Source organism: Entelurus aequoreus, linkage group LG17 (assembly GCF_033978785.1).
Source record: "Entelurus aequoreus isolate RoL-2023_Sb linkage group LG17, RoL_Eaeq_v1.1, whole genome shotgun sequence".
NCBI lineage: Eukaryota > Metazoa > Chordata > Actinopteri > Syngnathiformes > Syngnathidae > Entelurus > Entelurus aequoreus.
Window position 1 is genome coordinate 46721969 of NC_084747.1, and position 19329 is coordinate 46741297.

At 39.1% G+C, this 19329-nt stretch overlaps 1 protein-coding gene across 1 annotated transcript in view; it reads left to right on the forward strand.

Annotated features, from left to right (window-relative positions):
- The window catches only part of LOC133631810 (proprotein convertase subtilisin/kexin type 5-like), a 199221-nt gene that overhangs the window by 120331 nt on the left and 59561 nt on the right, over positions 1 to 19329 (forward strand). Inside the window, exons 12-14 of the mRNA XM_062023971.1 lie at positions 10733 to 10921; positions 12841 to 12977; positions 13108 to 13233. Coding sequence (XP_061879955.1) covers positions 10733 to 10921; positions 12841 to 12977; positions 13108 to 13233 — 452 coding nt within the window. The remainder of the gene's footprint in view (positions 1 to 10732; positions 10922 to 12840; positions 12978 to 13107; positions 13234 to 19329) is intronic.

A 19329-nucleotide genomic window follows, 5' to 3' on the forward strand; every position in this document is an offset into this window, starting at 1 on the left:
CCAAGTTCAAATAGACATATAATTTAATTTGATTCCAATAGGGGGCTGTAATTACCTTTTAGTATAACATCGATACCACACACACACTGTGACGCAGTACACGTCAACACCACAATACTGAATAGCTCCACGGCCGCATGGCATCTGTAAAGCTGGTATTAAATGCTGCTGTACTGTATGAAACATAGAGGATTCCGGAGCAAAAGCTGCTGAATAGTTAAATATTGGTCTCCACCCTAATAAATGCTGTACCCCTAAAAGACCTTGGCCTCTCTGCAGTAAAGTGAAAAAACACCCCAGTTTACTAGATGAATAAATACGGTATTCTGTCTAATCATCTTTACACGTGATTGCTTCGTGTGTGTGTGTGTGTGTGTGTGTGTGTGTGTGTGTGTGTGTGTGTGTGTGTGTGTGTGTGTGTGTGTGTGTGTGTGTGTGTGTGTGTGTGTGTGTGTGTGTGTGTGTGTGTGTGTGTGTGTGTGTGTGTGTGTGTGTGTGCGCGTGCATGTGCTTTTTTGAATTACCTTGTACATGAGTGTTGTCAGCACAGTGTTCCCACACACCCTTTGGCTGGCCTCTGGGACTGCATTTGCTAACGTCTGTCTGCAATCGCTACCTCACTCCACTTTCAGCGTGCACCAGGATAACAGACCTGTGTGTGCGTGTGTGTGTGTTTGTGTGTGTGTGTGTGTGTCCAGTAGGGCTGCCGGTAATCAGCTGTGCGTCCGCCGGGGTTGTCTGTGTTGTGTCATGGCAAAGCCAGAGTTATGATATCAGCGCGAGACTCCCCAGCCGACGGTGCTTTCCAAACACTTGTCGACTACTTACGCAACCTTCACTTTTGTTTTTTCTTTGTCGTTCACCTTTGTAAACCCTTTTTTAAATACGTATTGACTACTATTAGTGTGTTAACTAGGGTTGTCAAAGTTAAAGCGATAATAGCGGGTTAAAGGCCTACTGAAATGACATTTTTTTATTTAAACGGGGATAGCAGATCCATTCTATGTGTCATACTTGATCATTTCGCGATATTGCCATATTTTTGCTGAAAGGATTTAGTAGAGAACATCGACGATAAAGTTCGCAACTTTTGGTCGCTGATAAAAAAAAGCCTTGCCTGTACCGGAAGTAGCGTGACGTCACAGGTTGAAAGGCTCCTCACATTTCCACATTTTCTACACCAGCAGCGAGAGCGATTCGGACCGAGAAAGCGACGATTACCCCATTAATTTGAGCCAGGATGAAAGATTTGTGGATGACGAACTTGAGAGTATAGGACTAGAGTGCAGTGCAGGACGTATCTTTTTTCGCTCTGACCGTAACTTAGGTACAAGGGCTCATTGGATTCCACACTTTCTCCTTTTTCTATTGTGGATCACGGATTTGTATTTTAAACCACCTCGGATACTATATCCTCTTGAAAATGAGAGTCGAGAACGCGAAATGGACATTCACAGTGACTTTTATCTCCATGACAATACATCGGCGAAGCACTTTAGCTACGGAGCTAACGTGATAGCATCGGGCTTAACTGCAGATAGAAACAAAAGAAATAAACCCCTGACTGGAAGGATAGACAGAAAATCAACAATACTATTAAACCATGGACCTGTAACTACACGGGTAATGCTTTCCAGCTTGGCGAAGCTTAACAATGCTGTTGCTAACGACGCCATTGAAGCTAACTTAGCTACGGGACCTCACAGAGCTATGCTAAAAACATTAGCTATCCACCTAAGCCAGCCAGCCCTCATCTGCTCATCAACACCCGTGCTCACCTGCGTTCCAGCGATCGACGGAGCGACGAAGGACTTCACCCGATCATCGATGTGGTTGGCGGCTAGCGTCGGATAGCGCGTCTGCTATCCAAGTCAAAGTCCTCCTGGTTGTGTTGCTGCAGCCAGCCGCTAATACACCGATCCCACCTACAGCTTTCTTCTTTGCAGTCTTCATTGTTCATTAAACAAATTGCAAAAGATTCACCAACACAGATGTCCAGAATACTGTGGAATTTTGCGATGAAAACAGAGCTGTTTTGTATTGGATACAATGGTGTCCGAATACTTCCGTTTCAACGATTGACGTCACGCGCGTACGTCATTATACGTAGACGTTTTCAACCGGAAGTTTCGCGGGAAATTTAAAATTGCACTTTATAAGTTAACCCGGCCGTATTGGCATGTGTTGCAATGTTAAGATTTCATCATTGATATATAAACTATCAGACTGCGTGGTCGGTAGTAGTGGCTTTCAGTAGGCCTTTAAGGGGCGATTAACGTGAACACTTCCTTTTTGACCCTCGAGCCGTGCCGTAGCCGGGAACTTTGCCACAAGCAATAAGAAATGGACAAAGGAAAGGCTACCTTATGGAAATATCAGGTTCAAAGCCATGGCAAGTTGTTCGCCCGACAGGAAAGGACTATTTTTCGCTGTGAGAAGAGGTGACATCCCTGCAGCAAATGCCTGCTGTGCGCGTCGTTCTAGAGGTGGGTGGTGCTTCACTTCAGTGTTCATATTATGGTTAAGGTGCAGTGATAACATAACATTTATGTTTGTTACTGTGACTGATTTAGTAAAGTAAGATGACATAAAAGCTTCCCAGAAATGAAAGACGGTCGACAGGATGTCGAAAGGAGACTTTTTTTAAAAATTGCAAACAGTCGATCTGACATCAAAACATGTCAAGACACTTTATCAAACCAATCACACACTTTTTCGGCTTCAAAATAAAAACGTTACACTATACATCCGGGTTAACTATGTTAACGGTTGATTGATTGAGACTTTTATTAGTAGATTGCACAGTACAGTACATATTCCGTACAATTGACCACTAAATGGTAACACCCGAATACGTTTTTCAACTTGTTTAAGTCGGGGTCCACGTTAATCAATTCATGGTAAAGTTACATTGTTTAATGCATCCAGCGGTGAATCACAACACAATTAATCAATTCATGGTAAAGGAAGGCTGTTCCAGAGCTTAGAGGCGGCAACGGAAAAGGCTCTGTCCCCTCTGGTCTTTAGCCTGGATCTGGGGACCGCCAACAGCAGTTGGTCAGTTGACCTTAGGGCTCTAGACGAGGTATGATGATGCAGGAGCTCGGTCAGGTATTGTGGGGCCAGACCATTTAGGGATTTAAAAACAATTAAAAGTAATTTAAAATCAATGCGGTGACGGACAGGGAGCCAGTGGAGTGAGGCCAGGACTGGGGTGATGTGCTCGCGTTTTTTGGTGCTGGTGAGGAGACGGGCAGCCGCGTTTTGCACTAGCTGCAAACGGCGGAGTGATGCCTGATCAATGCCAGCGTACAGTGGGGTGACATCCCGGCAGCAAATGCCTGCTGTGCGCGTCGTTCTAGAGGTGGGTGGTGCTTCACTTCCGTGTTCATATTATCGTTAAGGTGCAGTTATAACATTTAGATTGTTACTGTGACTGATTTAGTAAAGTAAGATGACATAAAACCTTCCCAGAAATGAAAGACGGTCGACAGGATGTCGAAAGGAGACTTTTTTTTTATATTGCAAACAGTCGATCTGACATCAAAACATGCCAAGACACTTTATCAAACCAATCACACACTTTTTCGGCTTCAAAATAAAAACGTTACGCTATACATCCGGGTTAACTATGTTAAGGGTTGATTGATTGAGACTTTTATTAGTAGATTGCACAGTACAGTACATATTCCGTACAATTGACCACTAAATGGTAACACCCCAATACGTTTTTCAACTTGTTTAAGCCTACAGCCACATCTGTTGATAACAATGATATTCTGTGACACAGCAGTTAAGTATAGTTAATATATATTTATATAATATATATATATAGTTAATAATAATATAATATAATAATATACCGGTATAAAAATATATAAAATATATAAAAATAATAATATATAGTTAATTGGAGCGCTCTTCTTTTCCTTGTATTGGAGTTACAAAAAAGCTCAAGTAAAAGCAAATCTCGACTAAAATTTTTGCTTGTCTGATGTCTTTCAAGATTTGCCGAGGTTTTTCTGCCAAGTCACGCCTGACAGCCGTTCCAAATCCAAGGCTTTGTGCGGCCTTAGAGACATCATTTTCCTGGTTGAATTCAGAATTGCCATCTTTCCATTCCAAGGACTTTGGCTCCATAAATGCGTCCGGGATGACCTGACAACAGCTCGAAAGAAAATCGGAACTAATGTTGGAAAGCGTAGTATTCCGGGCAGACAAATCCTGAGAGGACTCCTGGAACACGTGTTGAAGCCATTATGTGCAACCTTTTGTTTTAGATGAACATCTGCTATTGTAACATGATATGTATGTGACAAGCAGCCAGGGAACAGGTTCCTTTTTCAGTAAAGCGAGTAGACGTTTTGATGCAAGAAACGCTTCATTCTTCACTAAATACTTTTTAAGCCAGTGTTTTTCAACCTTTTCGGAGCCAAGGCACATTTTTTTTCATTGAAAAAATCTCGAGGCACACCACCAGCAGAAAACATTAAAAAATGAAACTCAGCAGCCGATATTGACAATAAAAAGTTGTTCTCGCAATTGTTTGATATGAATTAAAACCATAACAAGCATGCGTCAATATAGCTCTTGTCTCAAAGTAGGTGTACTGTCACCACCTGTCACATCACGTCGTGACTTATTTGGAGTTTTTTGGTGTTTTCCTGTGTGGAGTGTTTTAGTTCTTGTCTTGCGCTCCTATTTTGTTGTTGATTTCCACGTCGTGTACGGAAGTACACTACCGTTCAAAAGTTTGGGGTCACCCAAACAATTTTGTGGAATAGCCTTCATTTCTAAGAACAAGAATAGACTGTCGAGTTTCAGACGAAAGTTCTCTTTTTCTGGCCATTTTGAGCGTTTAATTGACCCTACAAATGTGATGCTCCAGAAACTCAATCTGCTCAAAGGAAGGTCAGTTTTGTAGCTTCTGTAACGAGCTAAACTGTTTTCAGATGTGTGAACATGATTGCACAAGGGTTTTCTAATCATCAATTAGCCTTCTGAGCCAATGAGCAAACACATTGTACCATTAGAACACTGGAGTGATAGTTGCTGGAAATGGGCCTCTATACACCTATGTAGATATTGCACCAAAAACCAGACATTTGCAGCTAGAATAGTCATTTACCACATTAGCAATGTATAGAGTGTATTTCTTTAAAGTTAAGACTAGTTTAAAGTTATCTTCATTGAAAAGTACAGTGCTTTTCCTTCAAAAATAAGGACATTTCAATGTGACCCCAAACTTTTGAACGGTAGTGTACTTTGTGGACGCCGTCTGCTGCTCCACACGCTGTAAGTCTTTGCTGTCGTCCAGCATTCTGTTTTTGTTTACTTTGCAGCCAGTTCAGTTTTAGCTTCGTTTTGCATAGCCATCCCTAAGCTTCAATGCCTTTTCTTAGCGGCACTTGCCTTTTGTTTATTTTTGTAAACGTCTGCATATTTTGTACATGACAAACCATGTTACCGACATCTACAAAGCAATTAGCTACCTGCTGCCACCGACTGATAAGGAAGAGTATTACACGGTCACTCTTGAAGATCTCTAGACAGCACACACACTCAACAACGGCAAATTTGCAGATTATAATATACTGGTTTGCAAAAAATATTTTTAACCCAATTGGGTGAAATTACATGATCTCCCACAGCACATTGATTGATTGATTGATACTTTTATTAGTAGATTGCACAGTACAGTACATATTCCGTACAATTGACCACTAAATGGTAACACCCGAATACGTTTTTCAACTTGTTTAAGTAGAGATGTTCGATAAATGCTTTAAAATGTAATATCGGAAATTATCGGTATCGTTTTTTTTAATTATCGGTATCCTTTTTTTGTTGTTTTTTTAAAAAACATTTTATTAAATCAACATAAAAAACACAAGATACACTTACAATTAGTGCACCCACCCAAAAAACCTCCCTCCCCCCACTCATTCACACTCATTCACACAAAAGGGTTGTTTCTTTCTGTTATTAATATTCTGGTTCCTACATTATATATATATATATATACACTCCCGTTCAAAAGTTTGGGGTCACCCAAACAATTTTGTGGAATAGCCTTCATTTTTAAGAACAAGAATAGACTGTCGAGTTTCAGATGAAAGTTCTCTTTTTCTGGCCATTTTGAGCGTTTAATTGACCCCACAAATGTGATGCTCCAGAAACTCAATCTGCTCAAAGAAAGGTCAGTTTTGTAGCTTCTGTAACGAGCTAAACTGTTTTCAGATGTGTGAACATGATTGCACAAGGGTTTTCTAATCATTAATTAGCCTTCTGAGCCAATGAGCAAACACATTGTACCATTAGAACACTGGAGTGATAGTTGCTGGAAATGGGCCTCTACACACCTATGTAGATATTGCACCAAAAACTAGACATTTGCAGCTAGAATAGTCATTTACCACATTAGCAATGTATAGAGTGTATTTCTTTAAAGTTAAGACCAGTTTAAAGTTATCTTCATTGTAAAATAAGGACATTTCAATGTGACCCCAAACTTTTGAACGGTAGTGTATATCAATACAGTCTGCAAGGGATACAGTCCGTAAGCACACATGATTGTGCTGGTCCACTAATAGTACTAACCTTTAACAGTTAATTTTACTCATTTTCATTCATTACTAGTTTCTATGTAACTGTTTTTATATTGTTTTACTTTCTTTTTTATTCAAGAAAATGTTTTTAATTCATTTATCTTATTTTATTTTATTTTTTAAAAAGGACCTTATCTTCACCATACCTGGTTGTCCAAATTAGGCATAATAATGTGTTAATTCCACGACTGTATATATCGGTATCGGTTGATATCGGTATCGGTAATTAAGAGTTGGACAATATCGGAATATCGGATATCGGCAAAAAGCCATTATCGGACATCCCTATGTTTAAGTCGGGGTCACACCAGGCAATATCTCACAGTACACTAGTGTGCCGCGGCACAGTGGTTGAAAAACACTGGTCTAAGCAGCTTGGAATGGCCTGCATCAGTTTTTCTCTAAATGCTAAACATCTGTGTTGGCTTAACTCCAAAAAAAATATATATATATATTTATATATATATATTTAAAAGAGGAAAAAAGTTGCTTTTGCAGTAAAGCACATCAGAGCATAAGTTACCCTTTTCCCAGCCATTCTGACACTTAAAAAAAGTGTACCTCACCAGCTCTGTGAAGCTATGTTAAGTTGCCTCAGCTGTTGCTGCTGCACTGACTTATAATAACTCTTCTCCCAGACAAGATGGTCTTCATTATCAGAGCTTTTCCATAAGCGCGTGGACGCCTGCCAAACAGACGGCCTCTCTCTGCCGCTTCGGCGGGCTGTTTTTTTTTTTTTTTTTTTTTTTGTGGGCTCTGTTTCTGATTTCTGATGCATCTGTTGCGTGTGCAAGGATGCTGATGGATGCCCGCACCTGGTGTGCGTAGATTGGCATTATGATTGATGAAACAATTACTTTGAGCCGCACCTCCTCCGAGATCTACTGCGAGCACGCACCACAGACTCTTAAGGTGTCACATGACGTGACATTTCCTACTAATACAACAACTGAACGAATCCAATTTTCCCCGTACAACAAAAAGCAACATTAAATCTGACAAGTAATCAATTATTCATTTCAACAGGAGAATATGTAGGTGTGGAAAATATAAAGCACTGTTTTATTCATTTATCATTATTTAATAGGTTATTGATATTTTGCCTTTACAGTACTTGCACATAGGGGTGTAACGGTACACAAACATTTCGGTTCGGTACGTACCTCGGTTTAGAGGTCACAGTTCAGTTCATTTTCGGTACAGTAAGAAAACAACAAAATATACATTTTTTTGGTTATTTATTTACCAAATTTGTAAACAATGGCTTTATCCTTTTAACATTGGGAACACTATAATAATTCTGGCCACGTTAATCAACGTTAAACTGCCTCAAGTTGTTGCTCAGATTAAATACAATGACAAAACTTTTCTTCTACATATAAAAAGTGCAACATTAAACAGTTTCAAGTCAACTCGTCATGCGTAATTTATTACAGCATTTGGGAAGCCTGTAGTTGATTATTATTATGTAAATGTTATATTTTTATCAACATGTGATAGCAGGGACCCTGCCATTCAAAACTAGGCTGCTGCATTACTAATGATTACCGTAATTTCCGGACTATAAGCCGCACCTGACTATAAGCCGCACCAGCTAAATTTAGGGGAAAATACAGATTGCTCCATATATAAGCCGCACCCGACTATAAGCCGCAGGGTTTTGATGTGTAATTACCGTAGTATATAGAGGTTCCTGCTACCACGGAGGGGATTGTCGGGACAGAGATGACTGTTTGGGAACGCAAATCGTCCCATTTATTAACAATAAATCTTTCAATCATTCAATCAAACTTTCACATCTTTGACATAGCGAACAGCATTCGTGCAGAGTACAAATAATACAACGGTGCAAAGTAATACAAAGTGCTCGCCTGTACGTTATCAAAATAACCAGCCTACCGGTAAATGAAAAGTCAGTCTTTAATCATTGTGTCATCGTCTTCCTCCTGCGTACTAAAACCACCGAAATCCTCTTCGTCGGTGTCGGAGAAGAACAGGCCGCAAATAAGCCGCACCCTTGTATAAGCCGCAGGGACCAGAACGAGGGGAAAAAGTAGCGGCTTATAGTCCGGAAATTACGGTAATGTAACTATAGCTGAAAAAATGGTACAATATCAATAGGAGAGACTATTCATCCCTGAACACCATGGAGTTCATGTAGGCTTAATGATGCAGTTACATTATTATATCAACTATCAGAGATAGAAACTCTTCATTTAACGAAATGTCATTTTTTGCTGCTTCAACACAGCTCTATCAACACAGAAAAAGGTAAAGTGAAATAACAGACAGACAGGGCTTTGCTGTCCGTAACACACACACACACACACCGCAAAATGAGCTAATGTTACGCTAAAAGCTAATTAGCCTTCACCTCAAGCCAGGACTGCAAGCGAGCTGAGCTGCCTTTTATATTTCTAGGTCAACGGGCTCATAGTGATGTTACTAGTAGTTGACTGGTAGGTGTTTATTATAATTTGGGGAGAGTCCGCTGCCTGATGTTTACCTGCTTAACGCTAAGCACTGACTACATGCGCTCTGAATACGCACTGCTGATTGGCTGTTACCACTCTGTTTGTAACCAATCAGATGGTTGTGTGGGTGGGACAATGCTGGGTGCTGTGTAGAGGACTGACAAGAGACAGAGGCAGAAGGAAGCGGAGGCGGCTACTTAATATGTTCGTGTGGAAACTTGTTCGGTACACCTCCGAACCGAACCGAAACCCCCGTACCGAAACGGTTCAATACAAATACACGTACCGTTACACCCCTACTTGCACATTATACTATCGTAATGTCAGTTTTATTTATCCTATCATTATTTATTTTGATAAATTGTATTTTCTATGTACTATTTAATCATTCACTTTGTATTCAACATATTTGTTTTTGAACCTCTTTCCCTACATATGTTATACATAAACTATTCTTTTTCTACCTAAATCAGGGGTGTCCAAAGTGCGGCCCGGGGGCCATTTGCGGCCCGCAGCTAATTGTTTACCGACCCGCCACACATTCCGGAAATACTATTGTAAAAATAAAAAAGAACATTAAAAAAAGTGGAATGAGGTGAAATCTAATGAGAAAAAGTTGCAATGTTGACACAAAAGCTGCCATGCAGGCTGTTTTTTTTTTCTTTTGTCTTTCTTCATTTTTCTTTTTTTGCCACTGCTCAGAAAAAAAAAAAAAAGACAAAAAAATCCATGTTATAATGAATTATTTTCAGGGCTCCAATTACTTCAAATATTTCACTTTAAAATGTTTTATGTGGTAAATATTACATATATTGTGTAGTAGCCATATAAAAACATCAAAAGCGCATAAAACAAAGAAAATAATAGTTCCAGCATAAAATGGACAGATATATCTGAAGTTGATCTCGTAACTTAAGTGTTGAAAGTAGAAGAAAAACCTAATGAAAATGTATCACTTTATGAGTGGGGCACCTTTTGGATCCCAAATATTTTTAGTGATTTTTTATTTATCTTTTCACTGTGATTACTCAAAAATATGAAATAATTAAAATCAATGGTGTCCTGCATTATTGATGTTTTAGGGCTCTAATTACTAAATACTGCATATTTCAGTTTTACTATAAAAAAACTAAGTTGTTTTTGACAGAAAAGCCATAAAACATTTTTTTTTAATTTGTATTACTTTATATCAACTTGAAGTTGATATAGAGATTTACTGTAAGCGTTAAATAATTAAAAAATAATAATAATTTGACTTATTTTTAACATTTTAATGACTGAGACCCTTTATGGTCCCCGGGACCCCTAAAGGTAAAATAAATAAAAAATGCATATATTTTATTATGGTTTGAAAATGAAAAATATCAAAATGGCCCCCACATGCTTTAATTTTTCCGTATGCGGCCCTCAGTGGAAAACGTTTGGACACCCCTGACCTAAATGGTCACTTTTTAACACAGGATGTGATCAAACTATGGACAAAAACATGGAAAAGTGTTAGAATCCAGCTCGGTTTCTTCCTATTCCTTGTCAGCCATGCCGAATTGTGCAAGGGTAATCAGGTGATGTTCTGTACCGCAATGTTCAGCATATTTGGAGCAAATAAAAGCATCATTTCCTGTTGTTTCCCCCTTTTTTTGCATCTTTTAGAACTATTCGTCCGGAGCACATGGTGCGTTCTGTGTACAAGGCCACAGGCTGTACCGACAACCCCAACCACCATGTTATCTACCTGGAGCATGTGGTGGTACGCATCACCATCACGCACCCGCGGCGTGGAGACCTGTCAATCAACCTGACCTCGCCTTCGGGGACCAAGTCACAGCTGCTCGCCAAAAGGTAGAAAACGTCTCTTTGTAGTGTTATATTAATTCAACTAAACTACACTTACTAACAACAGTGGGTGTATTCTAAATCACACCAAATTGGACATTGTCTTCTTTTTGTTTATTGTTTTGTTTACTTCTGATCTCATGTTGAAAAGATAAATATCACACCTCAAAGCTATGTCAATGAATTACTTGTATAAAAATATTTATCAACAGAAAATAACTTGTAAGAATATTACTGCCCACACAAGGCAAAATGGCAAAACATGCATGGCTGTGAAGTGATGGTACAAAATACAAAAATTAGGGGTATTTTATTTGAACTAAGCAAAATTATCTGCCAATACAACAAGAAAATTTGGCTTGTCAAGACTTTCCAAAACAAGTAAAATTAGCTAACCTCAATGAACCCAAAAATACCTTAAAATAAGTATATTCTCACTAATAACAAGTGCACTTTTCTTGGTAGGAAAAAAAAAAATAGACCTTTTTGCTCAATATGTTGCAAAATATTCTTAAATGAAGTAAATGCTCGTGCCATTATCTTGACATAATGATATGCATACATGTTTCTTGAAACCAGCAAATTTATAGTAAAACTAATTTATTGTTCTTAATGGAAAGGCAACAAGGCAAGCGCTTGTTACTCTCGGGGTCTCCTAGCCGCTCAGGCAAATCATATGGTCTAAAAATGCATTTTTCCATCGATAACATGACATCATCGCGCCAAGTGCGTGCTCTTTCAGTCAATTAGTGCACATATATACAGCCCGGCCCCCGGCCACATTTTTTTCTATTGTAATTTTGAAGAATTTATCTGAATGTGCATGAACTACCGTAATTTCCGGACTATAAGCCGCTACTTTTTCCCCTCGTTCTGGTCCCTGAGGCTTATACAAGGGTGCGGCTTATTTACGGCCTGTTCTTCTCCGACACCGACGAAGAGGATTTCGGTGGTTTTAGTACGCAGGAGGAAGACGATGACACACTGATTAAAGACTGACTTTTCATATACCGGTAGGCTGGTTATTTTGATAACGTACAGGCGAGCACTTTGTATTACTTTGCACCGTTGTATTATTTGTACTCTGCACGAATGCTGTTCGCCATGTCAAAGATGTGAAAGTTTGATTGAATGATTGAAAGATTTATTGTTAATAAATGGGACGCTTTGCGTTCCCAAACAGTCATCTCTGTCCCGACAATCCCCTCCGTGGTAGCAGGAACCCCTATATACTACGGTAATTACACATCAAAACCCTGCGGCTTATAGTCGGGTGCGGCTTATATATGGAGCAATCTGTATTTTCCCCTAAATTTAGCTGGTGCGGCTTATAGTCAGGTGCGGCTTATAGTCCGGGAATTACGGTATTTCTGTTCAAAATTGTTTGAAATGTTAAATGTTTAAATATTAACTGTCAGTTTACTGTACTGTGCCAACTACGTATTTTCTATTGTTTCATTGAAACTAAAACAGCAAAGTCCATTTGGCTGTCATCTGTTTTAATTATGAGACACAATTGTGTCAAAGTCATGATTTTTTTTTTTTCCATGCTAGAAATAAGAAATGATTACTTTAAAAAAGTAGTTTTATACTTGTGAGTGTTGATGACACAGCTTTGCAACAGTTGATATTCTAGTTTCAAGAATGTTTTACTCAATATAGGTCATCAAATCTCAGCAACAAGCTGTAATATCTTACTGAGATCATTTAGGACCAAAACACTTAAAACAAGTAAAACACTCTAACATAAAATCTGCTTAGTGAGAAGAATTATCTTATCAGACAGAAAATAAGCAAATATCACCCTTATTTGAGATATTTCATCTTGCTTAGATTTCAGTTTTTGCAGTGTACATTATACAGTCTAATCTGATTATAATTTAATGCCTTTGGTGTGTGTATTTGTGTGTGTTGTCAACATTCAGGTTGTTTGATCACTCCATGGAGGGTTTCAAAAACTGGGAGTTCATGACCACCCACTGCTGGGGAGAGAAAGCAGCAGGCGACTGGGTCCTGGAAATTTATGATTCACCTTCTCAACTACGCAGCCAGAAAGTACCTGGTATGAAAACATTGCGAGACAAGGGAACATCCTTTTATCCGACGTTTTTTTCTGAACATGATCTTTCTTACCAGTATAAACTATTTCAGTTATAAGTGTAACATAGAACCTGCTAATGTTTTTTTCCCAGGCAAGCTGAAAGAGTGGTCCTTGGTGCTCTATGGAACCTCTGTGCACCCTTACTCGTCTCTACGTAGCGATAAGCCTCGCTCCACCGACATGCTGACACCCATTGATGAGGAAGAGGAGTACAACGGTAGGTGTGCTAAGAAGAACCACAGAAGCATGGTAGATGTCCTCCACCTTTATTTACTGTATGCGTAACACTTAAAGGGGTCGTTTGAAACACTTCCTTGTTGTCTACATAACATGTAATGGTGGTTCTTTGGTCAAAACGTTGCGTATATTATGTTTTACAGACCTTCTCCAAGCCGTTCTTTTAGGATGCGTTGTTTTGTGAGTGGTCTTATTTACGTGCCTCCACTTTGACTGCGTCTTCTCCCTGCCAGCCATGTTGTAGTTTTTAGCGCTTCCATATGGAGTCCGCTGACAAATATAAGTTTGAACTACACTGCAAAAAGTCAGTGTTCAAAAACAAGAAAAAAAAAATACAAAAATGAGGGGTATTTTATTTGAACTAAGCAAAATTATCTGCCAATACAACAAGAAAATTCGGCTTGTCAAGACTTTCCAAAACAAGTAAAATTAGCTAATCTCAATGAACCCAAAAATACCTTAAAATAAGTATATTCTCACTAATAACAAGTGCACTTTTCTTGGTAGAAAAAACTAATGAGACCTTTTTTTGCTCAATATGTTGAAAAATATTCTTAAATTAAGTACATGCTAGTGCCATTATCTTGACATCAAGAATATTTAAAGAGTTTTTATCCTTCTTTGTGGGGACATTGTTGATTGTCATGTCATGTTCGGATGTACATTGTGGACGCCGTCTTTGCTCCACAGTAAGTCTTTGCTGTCGTCCAGCATTCTGCATTGCAAAAAGTCAGTGTTCAAAAACAAGAAAAAAATTACAAAATGAGGGGTATTTTATTCGAACTAAGCAAAATTATCTGCCAATTGAACAAGAAAATTTGGCTTGTCAAGACTTTCCAAAACAAGTCAAATTAGCTAACCTCAATGAACTCAAAAATACCTTAAAATGAGTATATTCTCACTAATAACAAGTGCACTTTTCTTGGTAGAAAAGAAAAGAGACCTTTTTGCTCAATATGTTGAAAAATATTCTTAAATTAAGTAAATGCTAGTGCCATTATCTTGACATAATGATATGCGCTCGGCATCATGATTTTTTTTTTCATGCTTGAAGTAAGAAATAATTACTTTAAAAAAGCAGTTTTATACTTGTGAGTGTTGATGACACAGCTTTTCAACAGTTGATACTCTAGTTTTTCAAGCATGTTTTACTCAATATACCGTATTTTCCGCACTATAAGGCCTATTTTAAAACTTTGTTCATATATAAGGCGCTTAGCACCGCATTATAAGGCGCATAGAATAGACGCTACGGTAGAGGCTGGGGTTACCTTATGCATACCGTAGTTTCGAGACCTGTTGTGGCTCAAGTAGTTTTATACTTGTGAGTGTTGATGACACAGCTTTGCAACAGTTGATATTCTAGTTTCAAGCATGTTTTACTCAATATAGGTCATCAAATCTCAGCAACAAGCTGTAATATCTTACTGAGATCATTTAGGACCAAAACCCTTAAAACAAGTAAAACACTCTCACATAAAATCTGCTTAGTGAGAAGAATTATCTTATCAGACAGAAAATAAGCAAATATCACCCTTATTTGAGATATTTCATCTTACTTAGATTTCAGTTTTTGCTACACTACTTTGTATTGGAAATGGCAACAGCGGTGAATGCATGTACGAGCCAGTCTGCCCCACAACAAGAGGATGTACGGGGGGGGCGGGGGGGGGGGAATATCTATAATTTGCGGACTCGCGCAAAGCACTTTGGGTAAATTGTCTACCATCAATGGAGATTTCCGCTGACATCACAACTGGGTAAAACGTCCTCAATTGGGCAAATTTTTTGAGGAAGTATGAAAGAGGGCAATATTGTTTTATGAACATCTCCGTCATGCCTTCGTTGTTTTATTTCAAATTTTCTGGACTTACGCCGATCCCAAATGCACAAAAACAGTTACCAATAGTTAAGAAAAGTTGGTTTGGCATAATAGGTCACCTTTAAGGAAGAAAATATTTTACACTCATAACGAAAAACAATAACACATCCCTCAGTAAAATACCAAATGTTGATGGTATAGTACGTGAGTGTCCAAACATTTTCCACCAAGGGACACAAATTGACTTTAAATATGCTAAATATTAGGGATGTCCGATAATATCGGACTGCCGATATTATCGGCCAATAAATGCTTCAAAATGTAATATCGGAAATTATCGGTATCGGTTTCAAAATGATCGGTATCGGATTCAAAAAGTAATATTTATGACTTTTTAAAACGCCACTGTGCACACGGACGTAGGGAGAAGTTCAGAGCGCCAATAAACCTTAAAGGCCTACTGAAATGAATTTTTTTTATTTAAACGGGGATAGCAGATCTATTCTATGTGTCATACTTGATCATTTCGCGATATTGCCATATTTTTGCTGAAAGGATTTAGTATAGAACAACGACGATAAAGATTGCAACTTTTGGTATCTGAAAAAAAAAAGGCTTGCCCCTACCGGAAGTAGCGTGACGTAGTCAGTTGAACATATACGCAAAGTTCCCTATTGTTTACAATGATGGCCGCATGAAGTGAGAGAGATTCGGACCGAGAAAGCGACAATTTCCCCATTAATTTGAGCGAGGATGAAAGATTTGTGGATGAGTAAAGTGCAAGTGAAGGACTAGTGGGGAGTTGAAGCTATTCAGATAGGGAAGATGCTGTGAGAGCCGGGGGTGACCTGATATTCAGCTGGGAATGACTACAACAGTAAATAAACACAAGACATATATATACTCTATTAGCCACAACACAACCAGGCTTATATTTAATATGCCACAAATTAATCCTGCATAAAAACACCTGCGTGTTTGTTACGCTAGCTCCTAGCTCCTCTGCTAGCTCCTAGCTCCTCTGCTAGCTCCTAGCTCCATAGAACACGCCAATACAATTCAAACACCTGATCAACACACACAATCACTCAGCCCAAAAGACCGTTCACCTAACCCAAGGTTCATAAAGCTTATATATTTTTAAAAAAGTTACGTACATACGCAAAAAAAAGTTGCGCACATACGGTCAAGCGATCAAATGTTTAGAAGCCAAAGCTGCATACTCACAGTAGCACGTCTGCGTCTTTGTCATCCAAATCAAAGTAATCCTGGTAAGAGTCTGTGTTGTCCCAGTTCTCTACAGGCGTCTGTGGATCGAAGTCAAAAGTCCTCCTGGTTAGAGTCTCTGTTATCCGAGTTCTTCCATCTTGACTGCATCTTTCGGGAATGTAAACAAAGAAGCGCCGGCTGTGTACTGTTGTGGCTGACTACGTTCGAAAAATACGTCCATTTCGCACCGACAACTTTCTTCTTTGCTTGCTCAGCTTCCTTCTCCATAATGCAATGAACATGATTGAAACAGATTCACGAACACAGATGTCCAGAATACTGTGGAATTATGAAATGAAAACAGAGCTTTTTCGTATTGGCTTCAATGTGGAAGGCATACCCGTGTTCGCCGGGCTACGTCACGCGCATACGTCATCCTCAGAGGCGTTTCGAACCGGAAGTTTAGCGGCAAATTTAAAATGTCACTTTATAAGTTAACCCGGCCGTATTGGCATGTGTTATAATGTTAAGATTTCATCATTGATATATAAACTATCAGACTGCGTGGTCGGTAGTAGTGGGTTTCAGTAGGCCTTTAAAGGCACTGCCTTTGCGTGCCGACCCAATCAAATAATATCTACGGCTTTTCACACACAAGGTCAACAGCCATACAGGTCACACTGAGGGTGACCGTATAAACAACTTTAACACTGTTACAAATATGCGGCACACTGTGAACCCACACCAAACAAGAATGACAAACACATTTCGGGAGAACATCCGCACCGTAACACAACATAAACACAACAGAACAAATACCCAGAACCCCTTGCAGCACTAACTCTTCCGGGACGCTACAATATACACCCCTGCTATCCCTTACCCCCCACACACACACACACCTCAACCTCGTCATGCTAACTCAGGGAGAGCATGTCCCAAATTCCAAGCTGCTGTTTTGAGGCATGTTAAAAAAATAATGCACTTTGTGACTTCAATAATAAATATGGCAGTGCCATGTTGGCATTTTTTCCCATAACTTGAGTTGATTTATTTTGGAAAACCTTGTTACATTGTTTAATGCATCCAGCGGGGCATCACAACAAAATTAAGCATAATAATGTGTTCATTCCACAACTGTATATATCGGTATCGGTTGATATTGGAATCGGTAATTAAGAGTTGGACAATATCGGAATATCGGGTATCGGCAATAAAGCCATTATCGGACATCTCTACTAAATATTAATAATGCTAGCCTATCAGTATAAGCTAAGCTATTTGAAAAATAGACGATCTTAGCTATTGTGTTATATCTAACATATCTTAATAACAATGAATTAATTATGTTTTCAGAACATGCAGAGAGCCAATAAATTTTTTTTTTTAAAAACAGCTGCAGGCCGTAAATGGCTCCGGTGCTGCATTTTGGACACCACTGGTATAGTACATAGGTGCACATTTTACCTCCATTAGTAGGTTATACAATCTTTAAGGACTCTTTATTCTTTGGCAATTTTCCATACATCGCAAGGGTTTGTCAAATAGTTAACAACATAACCCAACATAAAACTTTCAGGAAATGTGAGAAATGGGATAATGACGTTATGAGTAGGGATGATGTTCAAAACCGGTTCTCTCGATTGTTCGATAAGAAAAGAACCGATTCCATGGATTCAAATCCCTTTTTGAGAACCGGTTCCTGTTATCGAAGCCACCATTTCGCGACCATAGGAGTTTTTTGGAGTTTTCCTGTGTGGAGTGTTTTAGTTCTTGTCTTGCGCTCCTATTTTGTTGTTGATTGCCACGTCGTGTACGGATGTACTTTGTGGACGCCGTCTGCTGCTTCACACGCTGTAAGTCTTTGCTGTCGTCCAGCATTCTGTTTTTGTTTACTTTCCAGCCAGTTCAGTTTTAGCTTTGTATTGCATAGCCATCCCTAAGCTTCAATGCCTTTTCTTAGCGGCACTTGCCTTTTGTTTATTTTTGTAAACGTCTGCATATTTTGTACATGACAAACCATGTTACCAACATCTACAAAGCAATTAGATACCTGCTGCCACCTACTGATATGGAAGAGTATTACACAGTTACTCTGGATGATCCCTAGACAGCACACACACTCAACAACGGCAAATTTGCGGATTATAATTACTGGTTTGCAAAAAATATTTTTAACCCAATTGGGTGAAATTACATAATCTCCCACGGCACACCAGACAATATCTCACGTATATACAGTCGTGGAATTAACACATCATTATGCCTAATTTTGTTGTGATGCCCCGCTGGATGCATTAAACAATGTAACAAGGTTTTCCAAAATAAATCAACTCAAGTTATGGAAAAAAAATGCCAACATGGCACTGCCATATTTATTATTGAAGTCACAAAGTGCATTCTTTTTTTTTAACATGCCTCAAAACAGCAGCTTGGAATTTGGTACATGAGGAGGTTGAGGTGGGCGGGATAGATGGGGGCGGCGTATATTGTAGCGTCCCGGAAGAGTTAGTGCTGCAAGGGGTTCTGGGTATTTGTTCTGTTGTGTTACGGTGCAGGTGTTCTCCCGAAACGTGTTTGTCATTCTTGTTTGGTGTGGGTTCACATAAGTCCCTCCTGAGTATAAGTCGCACCCCCGACCAAACTATGAAAAAAACTGCGACTTATAGTCCGAAAAATACGGTATGAGCCTCAACTTGTCTGTGTATGCTAGCTGCCAGACAAAGACAATGGATGACGGATGAGAGCATTCACGTGGTTTCTTTCATTCTGCTATAAATACCTTAAAAAGTTATGGCACCTTTTTATGAAACTTTCATGTCATGTCAGAAATGGGATAAAGAAGGAGTGATTACATTTTGCGGGTGCTCCAGATCACCGTCTCGATTCAGGACTTTTTTACTATTGGGATGTAGGGCCTGCCAGAGGTCTGCGCTCGCTGACTGCATTTCCAGTTTGTAATTGCCGCATAAGTGTAAAAAAAATTGTTTAATCGTCGTTGACCTGTTAAGCATTTTTTAGGCTTCTCCTTCTTTTGGAAATAGT